Here is a 17124-nt window from a genome sequence, read left to right on the forward strand (position 1 = left end):
TCCCAAAAACACACACACAAACCCAGCATTTAGAATTTAAACGAATATCATCGATTTCCTCTATTCCATGAATCTCGCTAGATTTTTATTGTTAAAAAATAAAATGTAAATATAAGATAAGTTTGGGAGATCTTATTATTATTATTATTTATTACTAATTAGTATCATTAGAAACAAACTATAGATTTAATTAATACGAAGTTAATTAAGATATGGATATTAAAAGATTATCATCGCGAGCGCGGGAACAAACGAGGTGATTCCCTCCAATTTTATGTTTCCTTTTCCCCTCCGAGGTTCCTGTTGTACTTCGGATCACGTTTCGTTACGAACAATGCTTAAGCTCACTCTCTGATTCTCCAATTCTCTCAAAACCCTAGTTCCCAATTTTCAGCCATCAGATCATTCACAATTGGGCGTAGATTCATGGAGACTCCGGCTGAGCAATCGGGGAATGTGACGGAAGTTGGCGCCACTGAGACTGGAAAACGGGAGCTCCGGAGTGTTCGCCGGAAACTGGTACAGTCTACGTTGCTTCCTCACAAGCCTCAAGAACAGGAGGAGAATGGAATCGATCAAGAGGAGGAGAACAATTGCGGCGAGGAGGAGGAATTATGCGGGAGTCAGGGCAAGAAGAAAAGGAAGTCGAAGGGGAAGGCAACGCCTCAATCACGAAGCTCAAAGAAGGTGAATTGGATTTAATTAGATAAATTGCTACTCTAGTTTCATAATGGTTGTCCATATGCTTGAGAATAGTTGTAGCATGAATAGTTCAATTAGGCTAAATTACTCGATGCTTGTGTTGGGAATTGGGATAATGCTGGAATTAGGTATTGAAATACGATATATGATATGCCTTTTTTTGGGAAATTCAAATTGGAAAAGGTCTACACCTCTACATCAAACTATAATCACATCGAAGATGAAATAATTACGTTTTATATACAGCAGGCGAAGGAAAAGCGAGCAGTAAACTTGACGCCAAAGAAAATTTTGCATTTTGAAGAGGCAACTCCAACAATTCCCGACTTGCGTCTGGAGGCCAAAATGACTAGGGAGGTCAGTTTTATAGTTTGTTGTTGCGCTCTTACATGATGAATTTTTGTTCTATTAGTTGCTATTGTGTTCTCATGATGTGCTACTCGTAGAGATTTGAGTGTATATGTCGGTTTTGGAATTTCCACCCGTAAATTAGGAGTTTGTGTATGAAGTGATTATTGCATGTATCTTTGTTTAATACATTAAGTAATTAAATCTCCAGCTCTAAGCCCTTATTCGTATGATCAGGAAAATTCACGGATGTTTGCTGGAAGGCAAATACATCCCTTCTTTTCATCCCTAAAAGCAGGGAAGAAAAATCAAGAGTCAACTCAATCGGCAGAGAGAGGGTGTACTGTTGAGAAAAAGGAAAGTAGAACTGATTGTTATCCTATCCACGTCTATGAAGGAACTGGGGTATGTTTTTTCTCGACTTAACTCTATGTCAAGCTGCAAAAAATATAAAGTGCTGTCACAGACGATCATTTGTGAAGTTTAGTGGATGCAAGAAAAACTCGGAGCATCTCAAGTTATTATGTAAATATGTCTGTATGATAGTACTATCTAATAATACATATTTAACGCTTTGGTAGCCCACTGCTCTTGACTAAGCACTCTCCTCAAAATGTTGAATAGTAGATCTTTTGTTTTTCATCCAGGGTGATTTTTTTTATAATACCATGCAGGATGATGAACTATCTCCAGACTGGAAAAACTGGACTTTCACTGACAGAAATAGTATACATAATGGCCATTCATTACAAGAAGCTTCTTCATCAGTATTTGAAGGCTCTGTTAAGTCTTTAAGTTTAGATGACCTTCCAATTGTGTTGCCACCCTCCGATTCTACTCCTGGTACAATTGAGGAGCCCATGGATCATAATTCCATCAATCAAGAAGGCATTAAAGAGTTAATGTCAACTGTATACAGTGTGGATGCTGACAAGGAAATAATGCTGCATCACCTCCCAAGTAGTGCAGAAATGGTATATTTCATCCTGAATTCAAATGTTTCTTTCCTTCTTTCTCTACTTTATTGAACTCGTTTCAACTTCAAGTTGTACTGCAAACATCTTCTCTTGAGCTTATCATCTCTTTCTCATGAATTATTGTCAGGATGATAACCTGAATAAAACACGCGGGCTTAGTGATTCTGAAGCAAGGCCAATTCTTGAGCATCAAAATAGATTTCTTGAGGACAGGTCATTACTATTATGAACTATTAAGTTCTTTGGTCGCTCTTCTTGTTTTTAGAGAACCACGAGTTTGATTTACATTTACCCCCCTTCCTTCTCACTCTGCCTGCCTTAATTATGATGTCAAATGCTACCAGTTCCATACTTCTAGTTTAAACTCCAGAAACAATAAACTTTCTTACTAGAAAATTTGAGGTTCTACAACTTAGTTTAAAGTTTTGCATGTTGTGGGTTGTGGGTTGAATGTTAGTATATTCCCCCATCTTTCCCTGCCTCTTTTTTTATAGCAAATCTTTCTTTTTATATTACCGTGGGAATTAATTGATGTGAGAGGTGGAAGAAGCATGATATGTAGAGCTGTTGAGCTATGATTTGAGTGCTGCCAAGATTTATGGCTTCAGTATATGATGCTGCCTGCAAATATGTGCTCATTTCACTTGTTCTTTTCACAAGTATAATATTCTCCATCTAAGGGAATGGGATTTTTAATATATAATTTGGTTACTTCAGCTTATTAAATTGCTGCTGTCAGTTTATTACTACTACTGATAAGCAAACTTGAAGTGAGGTCGATTCATGAGGGAGCTCATAGTTCTATACCTTCATAATTTTGTTATGTCTTGGATTACATTATTGTTGTTTGGTTAATGCATCATTCATCCTTATGATTGGCTCCTTGCTTTTCTAAATGTTTGAACATTTCAGTGGTAGTTTTCAATAGGTATCTTTGCTGTCTGAAGAGATGATTATGCTTTTCCTCAAACCATGGATGCTTAATTTTCTTCTTGCTTCTCTCCTATTATTTGATACTGCAATTTTAACAATTGTTTTGTTAAAATAGAATGCAGTCCTACTACCTTCGTTGTCAAAGCCGTCCCAAAAATTGCTTATGGACATACAAATATCAGCCGAAGATGGCTATGGAGGTTGGGTACCAAATCTGTTTTAGCAACAAAGCTTTCTGGTATCTGTTTTCTTCTATTATCCATTCCTTGACACATGGTTTTGCAGGTATGTGGTAATCTTGAATCAGTCAAGTTCTTGAGTGAGTGGCTACACCTCTGGTATGAAAGAAATTCACAGAACAACAAAGATTTTGGTGGAGGGAATAAGTTCCAGAAGCAAGATAACGATGGTTACTGTTCTCAGAGTGATTCTGACTATGAAAGTCCAGATGGAAAGGATAGTCTGACAAATGTTCTCCTTGTCACAGGATCTTCTGGGGTATGCAGAAACTCACATGTATCACCTGATAGTTTTATGCTTTCTTTTGTTTTGTTTCATTGTATTTTTTTAGTGTAGTCTCTTTTCATTTTATCAATGAGAAGTCTTGTTTCTTTTTTTTTTTTTCTTTTTTAAAAGAAGAAAAATGTAAGTCTTTGTTTCAGTTTCTTCCTCCTACAGCAACTTCATAGATTTCTTTGAATTTCAAGTTGGTGGTTTATTTGGTTTACAGTTAAATTGGATTTTCTTGCTCGCCTCTTTAATTGAGCTCTTAATATTCTGTTACCTCTGGGAAGTAATTTTTAGGAGAGTCCATTGTTATTCTCCATCTAAACTGTGCAATATATTATAATTACTTCCTTATCTCTCTTAAGGTTGCAGGTTATTATTTATGAATGTGGGAACTTATTCTCCTTGCTGTTCATGATTTTTCTCTTTGGTTAAAATATTTCCATATGGTTGCAGAGTGGGAAATCTGCAGCGATTTATGCTTGTGCTGAAGAGCATGGTTTCAGGGTTTTTGAGGTAATGCTACTTTGGCATCACAACGATGGTTTCTGAATTTAAATATGTAATTTGCTGCTGCTAAATTTGAATGATGTTGTTTTGGGATCAAAATGATACAGGAGCCTTTAATTTTGTTGATATGTTGGGGAATATCCTTCATGTATGGAAAATTGGCTTTCTAACTAATCAAATGACTATAGATTTCATCTATCAGAGATCAAGACAATGTAAGAAACCATCTAGAAAGTTAACTATGTCTAAATTGGGACTTGGGGTTTAGGAGGAACCACTTTGGAAGAGAACTTGACAATTTGATTGGACTTAGAGATAAAATTGCAGTGGCTTGGTCTTAGTTCTAACCAAGATGGGGTGATTTTGACTCCTGAAAAATTCTGTACCATCACTTAGTCCACTTTTTTTGAATCTCATTCCTATTACTTCTAAATTGATGTTGCCTTATACTTTGTTCCCTTGCCTTCAAAACCTTAAGATATCCATAATTGGCTTAAAACTGGGCTCTTTATTGTATTGATTTCATCTTCTTGATGAAACTCCAAAAACAACTTTCCCGCATCAGTTTGTAGCCAAAGTGTAGTTTTTCTTAACGAATATTTTGGTATGCCTTTCAGCCAAGATCCATGTTGAGAGCTTTTGTTGTAATTTTTATTGATAAATAAATGAGCTTCTTGTGACAAAATGGAATTTCTTTGAATAGTTTCTGTAACTTTGCACCTTTTCCAGCTTGATTGGAGTACCTTTTGTGACTTTTGCACTTCTATTATTGCTTTTATGGATACAAAGAAATCAAGGGACTTTGATTTTTAATTTTAAAAAACATGATTCTCGTGTTTAAACTTGGTTAGTTATGGCTTTTTCCTGCAATAAATTCCTTATGGTGGTGGTATTCTCTACCCACATCCTCTGTAGTAACTCCTTTTTTGCTTAATAGATTAAAAATATAAATATTATATATATAAAAAAACTTTACCGTGACTATTATATTGTCCTTCAGTTCAGTGCATCTGTTATTCGATCAGGAGCTGTTCTCAAGCAGATGATTGGAGAGGCTTTACAATCTCATCAGCTAAAATGGTCCGTACTATTTAAATTTTGGCTTAGATTCCCTCCATGTTATAGTTTCTTTCTTAAACTCTATGATATATATTGCTCATTCTGCATGATTCTGGTTACTACTTAAGAAAAGTAAATTTCAATGTCTGGTGCATATTTATTACTAATTTCTCCTTCAAAAAAGAGCATTAATTTATGCCTGCATGTCCATTTTGATATGGTTCAACCATCATAGTAGCTCTTTGTCAATTTCTTATTTTTGCTGGCCATAAATCCTTTTCAGAATTGACTGAAAAAAGGTGGTATCTTATAGGTCAGTAAAAAATTCCCAGGGATCAAGGAACAGTTTTATTGAGAAATGTTCCTCTTTTCAAGAGAGTACAGCAGCCAAATGTTTAGCTAGTGAGGTGATTGAACTCATCCCTTTATCAGACGATGATTCTAAAGATTACTTTAAAGGTGCTGGAGAATTTGAATACATCGCATCCGAAAGCCTCAGCAACCAAGGTGAAGCTAAGCCTTTAATTCTTTTAGAGGATGTGGATATCATTTTTCTTGAGGATCGTGGTTTTATTTCTGCAATTCAAGAGATTGCTGACACGGGGAAGGGACCCATAGTTTTGACCAGCAACAGTAAGAGGGCTTACTTGTGGAATTGACTTCATGTTGTAGGAATTTTACAGTTTACAATGAATCATTCTTGTTTTATTCTTGAACTATAGGTAGCGATCCTGTTCTCCCTGATAATTTGAATAGGCTACAGGTCTCTTTTAACCGACCATCATCAATGGAACTACTTAGCCATTTATATAAGGTGTGTGCTTCTGGCTTCTCTACTAATGACATATCACTTGAATTTCCATTCACCCGATTCATTATTGCTTCCCTTTCAGATTTGTACTGCTGAAGGAGTCAGCATCCAACCATGCTTACTTGAGCGCATTATTCATTGTTGCCACAAAGATATACGGAAAACCATTATGCATCTTCAGTTCTGGTGCCAGGGTACAAGATTTAGAGGTCAGTCTTGCTTTCCAAGCACATATACAATGCAATTTGAACGTGCAACTATGCCCCAACATCCCTACCCACCCACACAATCTCTACTCTTCTACCATTCCTGAGTTTTCCTTACTATTATTGGCCTATGCGATGCTTTAATTGAAACAAGATTATAGCTTCATCAAATGCAGGTCCTGGTGTTTTTGGAGAGAGATTTGAAATGATTTTTAATTCTTTTGATCATTTATCTGATGGATGTATTTTATCATGCAGATAAAATTCAGAAAAAGTATGGCTCACTTTCATTCGATATTGATGCTGGCCATCAGATACTGCCGGCGATGATGCCATGGAGTTTCCCGTCTCAGTTATCAGAGCTAGTTGACAAAGAGATAACAATGTCGTTATTAAGAATGGAAACGACTTGCTTGTTGGAGGCAAGTGAAGGTGAATTTTATGACAAGGGAATGCAGAATGGTCTACACTACCAGAATTATGAAGACACCTATCTTTTAGAAGCCAAGAAGGCAGCAATGTTGAGTAGGAATGGCTCGATTCAAGATCACAATGAATTTGCAGTTGAGTTTAATGCTGCACACGAGTGTTCTGATATTTCAGGAACCCCTATTCCTTTACCTAGGAAGAAGCACCGAAGAAGGCTGGATATAGTGGTGTCTTCTGACTCTGAAGATGTTCCTATCAACAAGGAATGTTCTCTAGTACCAAATAAAGATGACGGTATATTATCATCTCACCATCAGATATCTCCAAATTACTCAAGCCCATTAAATGGGCTGCTTTATCATATGGCAAATAATACTGTTGAAGATCATTATCCAAGTTCAGAAACTGCAGGGGGTATAGGTGTGAATGAGATGTCCATGTCTGTCACTACCTCATACGTACCAGAATCAATTTTTGTTCCTGAGACGGAAATTCATGATATGCAGTTGTTTCCCCAAATGGTATCTCATGGTGATGCTGGTGCCAGTCTAGAAGTTTCTATGGATGAGCTTTTTCAGAATGTGTTAGCAGTTGAAGCCAATAGTTTTGGTTCACCTACACATACTGTACAAGAAACTACAGCTGTTTTGGAAGATACTTGCAACATATTTAATTTATCTTGCCAAGAGACGGAAGGATTTTCTTGTAATGGACATATGGAAAACAATATCAGAGGGTATCCTGTGATGGATGAGTGCAGCCGTATAGACTTTAACAAGTCCAAGTTTGTAGAGAAACCTGAACTGAAAGTTTTGGGTGATTCAGTGCAAGAATTGTGGAAACAATTTCGCCTTGGTCACTTAGATCTTCTAGGACATCATGTCCCGCCAGAAAAAAAAGAAACTTTTCAGATCATCGAACTAGTTCATAGAATGAGCCATCTAATTTCAGATGCGGACCTGCTTTCTTCCTGCCGGCCACAAGTAAGTGCTTTAAATTGTGTATATCACGAATACTCCCATAATGTTAACTATATTTCTTTTTAGGATATGTTTGAGATGCCAACATTTGTATCCGAGGAATCAGACTCATTCTCCTGGGGAGGTGAGCAATTGCAGATGGCATCTACAATTGCTCAGCATGGATTTAGCGTCATTGCAAATGATATTGCTACCACGGGTTCTCGTGTAGGCTTTGGTAGCAGTGTGGATATCGTATCAGAAATGCTAGCCTCTGCAACTAATCCAGCAGCATTGGGTAAACTATTGAGGCATAATATGATGGAAAACTCCTCCACTACGAAGATTTTGAAACTCAGCCTTCCAGGAAACAGTAATATGCCAGAGAGGTAAGACACTGAAATCTCCTTTCACATGGATTTTTTTGAATAGCTGCTAGGATGATTAGGATTCCAGCTGGCTGACCTAGGTTATCTAATATCATGGGGAACACATAGACTCCTTCAAAATCCTATTTGACTACGTAAGATGACAGAACGAAGATGTGCATTTTTTTTTAAAGAAAAAATCTATGGTAATGGTAATTCTCAGATTTTCCAAAAACAAAATTAGCATTTTTAAAAGACTGACAACATAGTTTACAGATTCAGTTTCACATTCCCTGTTGAAGCAAATCTTCTCACACCTGTTCTAAGTGGGCTGGTTCTTTTTCTCATGGTTCTGAATGTCTTCTGTGCAGAGATATGAAATCACGCCTCTTCGATGTAATTCAGCAGGTAGCTCCAGACAGATCTTATTTGTCACTGAAAGGTGTTCGATTCTTCGAATATCTTTCTTCATTGCGCTGCATTTCAAGATCAGAAACTTTGCGTCTATCAAAAGGCCCTGACAAGACAAAAAGACGAAGGTTTGTACCTATAACAAGAATTGAGAACAGGCTTCCTTGCACATTTTTAATAAACACTTTTACCTTTTACAACCCCTTCATTGTTCTTGATTGATTTGTAATGTAGGGGAAGAATTGCGCGACATTACTTGAGTACTGGTTCTCATCTGTTCTCCCCTGAAGATATAACATTGCTGGGACAATCTAACCTTCCATACAAAGATATTCAAGGATGTTAATGCTATCTTCAGCAATTCATTCCCAAGGAATGCTAACAAGGTAGAATTCACTAACACCTTTATGTTACTATGATACGATGAATAGCTCTAGGAAATAGCTCAATAAGGCTGTTGAGAGGGAGGTCTCGATTGCATTTAGATTAGGTTTGTAGGTCGTTTATGCTTGTGATTAAATTGCCTCCCATCATAATCAAGCTTGCTTACACTGATTGTTTTTGTAACTTATAGCAGTAATTAATAGAAAATCTGTATTTAACAACAAATTTGTCCAGATTATCACTTTTTTTTTGCCTTGATTTAAAATCCTAAAAAGAAATTTCCTCGACATGATAGGAACATTCGCATTTTCCATGAACTTGATTGCGTCGTCCACACAAATGTTTTGTAGTTTTGAAAGTTGGTTCCTAATTGACTATTACTCACAATTTGGTTGATTGCGTCGTTGTCCACACAAATGTTTTGTAGTTTTGAAAGTTGGTTCCTAATTGACTATTACTCACAATTTGGTTGGCACATGCAGTGGTAAATCGTAAAAATGTGAAATTGGGTTTTACAGCTGTAAATGAGTAGCAGGACTGAACACACAAATCAATCCATCAATTTTTTGTCTCAACTTTGAGATTAGTATCTATTTGGTATCTTAACTTCAAAAAGGGTAGGTTCCTTAAATTTCAATTATTTTTGGCAAATGTCATTTTTTAATTAATTGATTTTTAGATATAAATTTAAATTGTCTAATGAAAATTTCAATTTTCAATTGTGTCTAATGGATTCGTGGATTTTAAGGAGAAATGCACTTCTAAAATGGAAGCCATCAATTTTCCACAATGGTATTTTGAATCTTCCTTCAAAATAATCCACCCCACATCTTCCCCCCCCCCGCGATTGAACAGATTTTGCAATTAGTTTTAGATTGTAGTAGCCTCGTCGTGCAATATAGAAATTTGATGATCCCAAATCATATATGTATATTATTTGATTTGATGATTGTAAGAATCATTTTTGGGAAATTTTAGTTTTAGATTGTAAGAATCCGGATGGCCTCTTGGAGCTAATTATACAATTCCATATCATACATGTATATTAGGGCCTTGGGGATGTTTACAAAATTTGATGATCCCAAAAATTTGATCATTCCAATCTAATCCAAATCTAAAAAGTATCTTAATTCGATCTGATTCAATTTATGACACCCCTAATTTATATACAGAAATTCTAACTCCCTTTTATTATCGACAATTTCTTCAAAGATAAAACTTGAATAATTTTTTCTAAATGAATAAACTTGAATAAATTATATTTGAATTGTTGTCATCAAGTGATCAATATACATTCATGAACTTTAAAAGTCTAATATGTTCAACTTTCAATTTTGTGTTTAATAAATTCTTGTAATATTTGAATCTTATAAAAATTCACAAAAATTTATAATTGATATATTAAATACAAAATTAAATTTTGTATCTATTTTCAATTTAGTGTCAAATATATTCTCAAATTATAAAATATGTTAAATAAATCAGAGTATTTATTAGACACAATTAAACATTTTTAAAGCTCGATTGGACAGTCATTTTAAAGGTCTATTGGACACAGTTGGAAGGATGGACACTTTTGTAAAATTGAAGGGATTAAATAGTCACAAGTTTACAAACCTATTAAATAATAAAGGTTATTTACCAACTTGATTTCATACTAATTACTAAGGCCGCTTGCAACTCTTCCATTTTTTAGAAAAAGAATTTAAAAATTAAACCTATTTTATATCAATTTTTCTTAATCAAATTCCAAATTTAAAAACAAGTTTTTAAATTTTAGCTTGATTTTTATAATATTGGTAAAAAATATTAACAAAGCAAAAAAAAAAAAAAAAGATTATTTATAGACTTAATTTTCAAAAATTAAAAATAAAAAATCAAATAATTACCACATTTGTATGTTTGATTTGTTTCTTAATACAACTACAATTTTATGATAATTTCAGTTGAGTTTCATTTGATTTTTTTTCTTTTCTTTTTTTAAAATCTTAGCTAAGTTTCATAAAATAATAATAATAATAATAAAAGTAAGTCTTTCAATAAATAGGCCAACTCGTGATAAAAGTGCCTCCAGAAAAGGTCAACAAATAGGCCAAGTCGGGACGGAATCACGAACCAGTACTTTCAATAAGAATGGGCTATTTCTACACTCTTTCTTGATCTCTTCAAAACATCTTTCTCACCCCTAGAAAAGCTTACTTTTATTTTATTTCACAAACCATATCTTGGTAATGATAGATTTTTCAAACAATAAAGAAAAGGAAAAGAGAAAAAAAGCTTCTGAAAAAGATGCAAGCCATTCTAGTACAGAGAGTCTTTCCTATCATCATCAAAATAGGCAGTAGCGGTACTGTTTTTATTTGCATCAATGTTATAAGTAAACTGTAAAGCCACCATCATCTCAGTGCTTCCCGTGACTCAAAAAAGTTATAAATCATGGCTTTGTATTTATCACTCGGTCCCATCTTTCAAACTCTCTCTCTCTTTCTCTCTCTCTCTCTCTCTCTCTCTCTATCTTCTAAATGTAAAAAACTCAAGTTTCTATATAACCAACCAACCCACCAAACCAAACCATCTTCCCTAGAGAAAAAGTGGTTCATTTTTTAAGGCAACCAAAAGTGAAAGACTATCTAACAGTGGAGTTTGATTTTTACCCTAGAAGAAAGTTAGGTGAAGCAAAAAGCTTTAAACTGAGCGTCAATGGAAAGGTTTGAGAGGTACGGTAAGAAGAGAGTGATGGTGGTGGTGGATCATACATCTCAGTCCAAGCATGCTATGATGTGGGCTCTAACCCATGTTGCTAATAAGGGTGACTTGTTCACTCTTCTTCATATTGTTTCTCACTCAAACAGGCTCTCTGAAATGCCTTCTGATTCTTCTTCCTCTTTTCTTGCTAACTCTCTTGGCTACCTCTGCAAAGCTTCTAGACCTGAGGTATCACTTCTGTTTTGATTCTTTAGTTAGCCTTTAGTTTGCAATTTTGTCTTTGGATGAATTATTATATATCCTCCTAGTCCTTCATGGGTTCTACTTGGATCTTCTATCCTATCACTCTTTTCCCCCACCTGTATTCAATTCTGTGTAAACAACATTGAACTTCTTAAGCTTTGTTTGAGGTTTGTTGTTATTATTTTTCTAATATAGGGTATATCAAGTTTAGTTTCTACTTCTCTATCTTACTGGGATGTGTGGGATATGGGCCATATGGGGAATGACTTCTAATTTAATCCCTTGGGTTTAATGCATGTTTTAATAAATAAAATAAGGGGAAAAAACAAAGCATAGTAAGGAGAGAAAGTGTCTAAAAACAGAAAAGAGAGAAATCTCCAAGCCACTGACTACTAGCTAGCCGTTTCCTAGTGCTCTCTCCCATATCTAGATTGGAGGGCCATCTTTGTAAATGACTAATGAGATATTTGAGAGTGATTTTCAAATTGTGAAAATCACTTTTGTCATTTGTGAAATTAGAAAATATTTTTAAAAGTGTGATTGAATGTTTGAAATTGAACATTGAATTAATTTTAAATGATTAAAAACATGTTTCTAAGGTTTATTTGGATTTAATGGAGGAAAAAGGTTTATTACAAAATCATTTTTATTTAAACTCTTTTGATAAAAACCATTTAAAATGCACTTCGAAATTATTTTTAAAGCTATTCCGAACGGTTGTCAAATACTACATTTTTTTTTAAATGATTTATTTTCAAAATTAAATACCAATCAAACATACAAAAACAAATTGAACTCTTTCATATTTAGTTCAAAACATACACCCAGAAAGGGGGAAAAGTGAGGTGAAGCCATCTTTTTTAAGTATTACATCAGAGCAGTGTTGGGTTCTGTGACCGATCTAATTTTTGGTGCAAAATTTCAGGTGGAAGTTGAAGCACTAGTGATTCAAGGCCCAAAAGTAGAGACAGTTTTGAGCCAAGTGAAGAAGCTTGAGGCATCTGTTTTAGTAGTTCCCCAGAAAAAGCCCTCTCTGTTTGGCTGGTGGGTCCCAACCTCTTCCATCATCATATATAGGCCTTTTTTTCATTTAAAAAAAAAAACAGTAAAAAGTTTGAATGGTCATGATTACTAACCTGGTAGACATGGTAATTTCTCTTGCAGCTTCTGTGGGACCAGCAGCTCAGAGCAGCTTGTGGAACAGTGCATCAACCATGCAGATTGCTGTACAATTGGGGTTAGAAAACAGACCAATGGCATGGGAGGTTACCTTATCAACACCAGATGGCAGAAGAACTTCTGGCTCCTTGCTTAGTTGTACAAACAAAAAAAATTCACCAATGCAAGATCTGATGTTTCAACCTATCATCATCCTTCATGTGTTAGCTCTAATCTTAATCTTAACCCTGTAACTAAAAGCTAGATGCTCTTTACATTGTAGAACTCTTCATCAAAGTTGAATGTCTCCCGTCAGCATTTTAATAATCAGAAATTCAGAACTTTCATTCCAACAGGATACAACAATTGATCCATTCAGATGAACTTGAAAACTGAGATCGTTTCCAAGCAAAAAAGCAAGGTAGAGATGAATTTTAGGACGTCAGAAACCTGGGAATTGTTTTCTTTTTTGGTTTTTATAATTTGAATAGAAAGCAAGATTAAGAACAAAAATGATTGGAACTCTAATAATGATTGCCTCTTTAATCAGAGACATGAGATAACTAGTAAAAGAAAAGGTGATATCAGTCTCTCATTGATATGCTAAATCTACAAACAACAAAATATGTGGTGGGGAGATAAAAAGATAGCATTATGAAGAAGAAAAATTGAAATCGCCTAAAGCAAGTGGACAGAACAAACAAGCCCCGAGTATTATGCTTTTGTATTCTTTTGTACTTTCCTTTTTCTACTATTGGTGTGCCAACTACCAAGAACACATCAACCGCAATGCAACCAATTAGATCTTATCATCTAATTTGTCATTTACAAGGGGGAGCAACTCCATCCGACTCCGAGGGGTCCGAGGTGTTCTAGGAGTTCGAGGGGTTCCGGGTGGCTGCTGTGAGATAAGATGTCTTACATAACCGTAGAATGTACAACCCAAAAGTGTAATCGCACATCCAACTGCATTTAGCATTGAAATTGGGTTTCGGAATATCAACCATGAAACAAGGACAGCAACAGCTACCTGCGCATAATGAAATTCAAATGTAACTCACCAGAGTATTAAGAAGGGAAATTTGTATAGGGAACAAGGAATTATAATGGTCTATAAGACTATACTCCATGCCAATGTTATCAAGCAGGACTTGCCTTAAGGTTTCCAGCAACATTGAACGTCACGGCAGTGGTGGAATGAATCACATAAAATATGGAGAAGTTAAGACAGAAAGCCATCACCCCAGAGCTGAAAATGATGATGAGTGACGAGCAAATAGACTGGTGCGTGTGAAGCCAATCAAGAACCCCGTTACCTTCAAGGAGCATAGCAGGTACAGCCAAGATCATGGTTGCAAAAGGCGCCATGTAATACACTGTATTTATGCTGATGCCCAAAAGAAAACAAACACCAAAGATCAAACATAATTAGGAACATATATAAAACAACGAAAAGAACCATTAGCATGAAATGACTGTCCAATGAATGGTAGAGTATTAATTGAAAATGACAACCAGCAGGGGAGGGGTTTGATCTTTGGTGGAAACATGTCATTATAATTTATGAGGGAGGAAGAAGTCATTTCATTTAACCATCCATGCCAGTGATAATACATGTACAATTGAAGAAGGATACAACATGAAACATAAATGTGTAGCATTAAACAAAAAGAACATGGCTGCGAAAAGGAGTAGGATGTATGCATATCACCGTACACACTTGGAGTCATTCAAATATTCATGTTTATAAGGATTATGACCATAAAACCAAGATTACAAACAAGAAGACTGAATAATATGAACGTACTATACGAAATGCATCCAAATAATTGAACTGATGACAAATACTTGTAAAGAAAAGAAAATCAAATCAGTAAATGTTTAATGATTCAACGATCTATATAAAAAAATATCGAAAATTCAAAATCTGTGTATTCGTACAATTATGTCATCTTAAAAGGCGTCATAATTATTTTCACTATTCATTACTTGTCTAGTTTTCTTTGTGTATTGTTGTGAAGGAGGGCCAAAACTTGCCTCGGTATCACAACTTATGCAACTGAGAAGAAAAAAATTGTAATAAATTATATTAAAATTTGAGCGACTGATTTGTATCAGAATGTCAACGCTGGTGGAGGTGGACACTGACACACTACCTAAACTAAGGTTACTTGAGCTACCCATAATAAGAATCCACCACCAAAGGATGCGAGAAAGGTAACTGACAGCATGGTATTTTGATAAAATGAAAAAGGTTGAATTGCTAAAGAGTGTTAAAACAGTCTGCAGCCGAAAAAATATAAAATACTAGTAATGGAAATTGATCTTCGGAGATGTAAAATTTTCTTTACAGACCCAAAGAAGAACAAAAAAAACAGAGAAAAAGGCACTAGAGTTAGCAAGTGGGGAAGACTGGAGAATAATGAAGAGTATATAAATAATTCATTGTCGACTATGAAACACTTTCAAAATTTTCTTCAATTCATTCAACCAAAACTAACCTCTTCTGCTTACATATGAACACATTCCCTTTGGAAGTACTTGCAGATTTTTAATTTAGATTTTATATATGTCTATAAGAAGAAAGAGGAACTACATGGCCAAGAATGGAATTGGCTTTTTAGTATCTATGATCCTACTAATTGCATGAACAATACTGAACATATCACATATTTGTACTTTAAGGGTATCTCTAAATGGGGTTTTCAAGCAACAACAATCAATCTAAACCCAGAGAAAGAATGCAACAACCAGGAATGCAGGATGAAACTTAGTTTTACAAGAAAAATTGAATCCAAAAAGAATTAGCCACGCAAAAAAAGGCAGTACCTGTCGAACTTGTATCCATGCAATAAGGATTCGGCAAGGATGGTCTTTGTAGAGGTAGCCAAACAACCAAATAAGGCAGCACAAAACCCAAGCATGTTAAAGCTCATCTCGGTCACAGAAGTAAGAAGAATTCCTCCAACGATGGGTATCAAAGATGCCCATATTCTCCAGTCAAAGTACTTTCTCCATACAAGCCATTGTAAAACAACTGTTAAAAGGAAAAAAAAAAAAAATGTAACAACACAATTTAAAATTGAAAATTTCGAAATAAAAAAACATAGAACAATGAAAAACAGATAATGAACAAACAATTAAAATTCAAAACCGCACCTGTTGTTGCAGGAGTGAAAGACTTTATTGTCTGCATAAAAGAAACCGGAATATAACGCAAGCTGACATTTCCCAACACTATGTTAATACAAAACACAAATGACATGGGGAATATCCTTCTCCACCGATCTTCAGGATCAACAGAAATCAGCGGTTTAACTTTCAATACTTTAATCGCCATATACGCTCCAATAGCAGAGCAAATGAAGTGAATACAAGAAACCGTTAAAGGGAATTTAAAATCCAATTTCTGCAGAAACACAAAAACAAAACAGATCAATTTCACAACCAAAGCAAACCTAATCGAGAAATGAAGAAAATAGAGAAAATTCAGCAAGACCTGAAAGATCCACTTGTTCATGATAATGACGGTGACATTGAAACCCCACCATTGAAGAATTGCAAAGAGAGATCTAATGGTAGTCCACTGGCACAACCGAGCTTCCTCCATCTCTATGGCCTCAGACCCCAGATCACCAAATGAAAAACCGCGAAAAACCCAATAGATAAAAAAGAAAACAGACCCTGAACTCGGAATTGGAAAAGGAACGCCCTAATTCAGCGTAGTTGAGAGCTGAGGAAAAGGTTTAGCAGGAAGAAGTTAGAGTATATGAAACGGATGAATTTGGGGGCAAAAAAACGCAGAAGGCATGCATCCCCGCCGAGGATCGTACTTGTAATTCTCTCTCTAATTCATTGCAATTGCAATTGAAATTGAATTTCTAAAAACGCTTCAGTTCGTGATGTCTATCTATGGCTGGAGCCTGGAGCGTTGGGCTCATTTCTTTAGCTTAGGGTCTGGCCATGGCGATTGATTCAGACTTGGATTTGGCTCTTCCTAATGGCTTTTGGGTTATATATTCTATTCTTATTAATTATTATTATTATTATTATTTTTACCCTTTTCAAATTGCAAGGTAAAGTCCCAACATAAAGAAAAGAGAAACCTCTCCGCCCCAAAACGCTTGGGGATTGTGGGTCCCAGTTGCCACGTGTCCATTACTTAAGGCCGTCAAACCATCAACGGCACGCCAGATAATCTCACCCGTTCGTTTCTTGTTTTTGACGGATTACAGAACTTTTCCCATCTTTCAACCATCCGATGTCTCTTCTATTTTTCTTTTATTATAAATCAAATAAAAAAAACAAAATTTTTACGACTATTTTCAAATAAAATAAAATAAAATGAATCCACTTAGTAAAATGTCACTTATTATCACGAGTAGACACTTATAGATGATGGAAGTGTCTGTC

At 35.3% G+C, this 17124-nt stretch overlaps 3 protein-coding genes across 5 annotated transcripts; 2 read left to right on the top strand and 1 right to left on the bottom strand.

Moving 5' to 3' along the window:
• The first annotated feature begins 222 nt into the window (after positions 1-222).
• Positions 223-8829, top strand: LOC120086264 (P-loop containing nucleoside triphosphate hydrolases superfamily protein). Of its 2 annotated transcripts, none has more exons than XM_039042813.2 (16): positions 223-687; positions 952-1059; positions 1288-1455; positions 1725-2024; positions 2155-2240; positions 3076-3160; positions 3246-3458; positions 3924-3983; positions 4978-5057; positions 5350-5669; positions 5759-5850; positions 5930-6056; positions 6312-7465; positions 7529-7830; positions 8181-8348; positions 8455-8829. In XM_039042813.2, exons 1-16 carry the CDS (start codon positions 427-429, stop codon positions 8564-8566), a joined length of 3636 nt encoding a protein of 1211 aa, XP_038898741.1. In that variant the 5' UTR covers positions 223-426; the 3' UTR covers positions 8567-8829. The 2 variants fall into 2 exon arrangements, with proteins under 2 accessions (XP_038898741.1, XP_038898740.1); XM_039042812.2 differs by having other exon boundaries at positions 238-687; positions 949-1059.
• A 1745-nt stretch (positions 8830-10574) lies between these two features.
• Positions 10575-13064, top strand: LOC120086377 (uncharacterized). Its single transcript, XM_039042994.2, has 3 exons — positions 10575-11538; positions 12479-12597; positions 12718-13064. Exons 1-3 carry the CDS (start codon positions 11305-11307, stop codon positions 12866-12868), a joined length of 504 nt encoding a protein of 167 aa, XP_038898922.1. The 5' UTR covers positions 10575-11304; the 3' UTR covers positions 12869-13064.
• A 163-nt stretch (positions 13065-13227) lies between these two features.
• LOC120086376 (EamA-like transporter family protein) lies at positions 13228-16773 on the bottom strand. Of its 2 annotated transcripts, none has more exons than XM_039042993.2 (5): positions 16211-16773; positions 15871-16120; positions 15541-15748; positions 13867-14098; positions 13228-13741 (listed from the first exon to the last, which is right to left on the bottom strand). In XM_039042993.2, the coding sequence occupies exons 1-5, from the start codon at positions 16319-16321 to the stop codon at positions 13511-13513; spliced, it is 1032 nt and encodes a 343-aa protein (XP_038898921.1). In that variant the 5' UTR covers positions 16322-16773; the 3' UTR covers positions 13228-13510. The 2 variants fall into 2 exon arrangements, with proteins under 2 accessions (XP_038898921.1, XP_090174112.1); XM_090317986.1 differs by having other exon boundaries at positions 13228-13737; positions 13863-14098; positions 16211-16710.
• Between the last annotated feature and the right edge of the window lie 351 nt (positions 16774-17124).

The sequence above is a fragment of the Benincasa hispida genome, chromosome 9 (assembly GCF_027475165.1).
Source record: "Benincasa hispida cultivar pf3 chromosome 9, pf3_genome.v1.1, whole genome shotgun sequence".
Taxonomy (NCBI): domain Eukaryota; kingdom Viridiplantae; phylum Streptophyta; class Magnoliopsida; order Cucurbitales; family Cucurbitaceae; genus Benincasa; species Benincasa hispida.

Excerpts from the sequence above, each read along its gene's own strand:
- LOC120086264 (XM_039042812.2), top strand. The coding sequence starts at position 427 with ATGGAGACTCCGGCTGAGCAATCGGGGAATGTGACGGAAGTTGGCGCC. Across the intron at positions 3,161-3,245 it reads AGCCGAAGATGGCTATGGAG|GTATGTGGTAATCTTGAATC; the intron begins GTTGGGTACCAA and ends ATGGTTTTGCAG. Across the intron at positions 3,459-3,923 it reads TTGTCACAGGATCTTCTGGG|AGTGGGAAATCTGCAGCGAT; the intron begins GTATGCAGAAAC and ends ATATGGTTGCAG.
- LOC120086376 (XM_039042993.2), bottom strand. The coding sequence starts at position 16,321 with ATGGAGGAAGCTCGGTTGTGCCAGTGGACTACCATTAGATCTCTCTTT. Across the intron at positions 16,121-16,210 it reads TGAACAAGTGGATCTTTCAG|AAATTGGATTTTAAATTCCC; the intron begins GTCTTGCTGAAT and ends GTGTTTCTGCAG. Across the intron at positions 14,099-15,540 it reads CATGGATACAAGTTCGACAG|CATAAATACAGTGTATTACA; the intron begins GTACTGCCTTTT and ends TTTGGGCATCAG.
- LOC120086377 (XM_039042994.2), top strand. The coding sequence starts at position 11,305 with ATGGAAAGGTTTGAGAGGTACGGTAAGAAGAGAGTGATGGTGGTGGTG. Across the intron at positions 11,539-12,478 it reads GCAAAGCTTCTAGACCTGAG|GTGGAAGTTGAAGCACTAGT; the intron begins GTATCACTTCTG and ends GCAAAATTTCAG. Across the intron at positions 12,598-12,717 it reads AAGCCCTCTCTGTTTGGCTG|CTTCTGTGGGACCAGCAGCT; the intron begins GTGGGTCCCAAC and ends TTTCTCTTGCAG.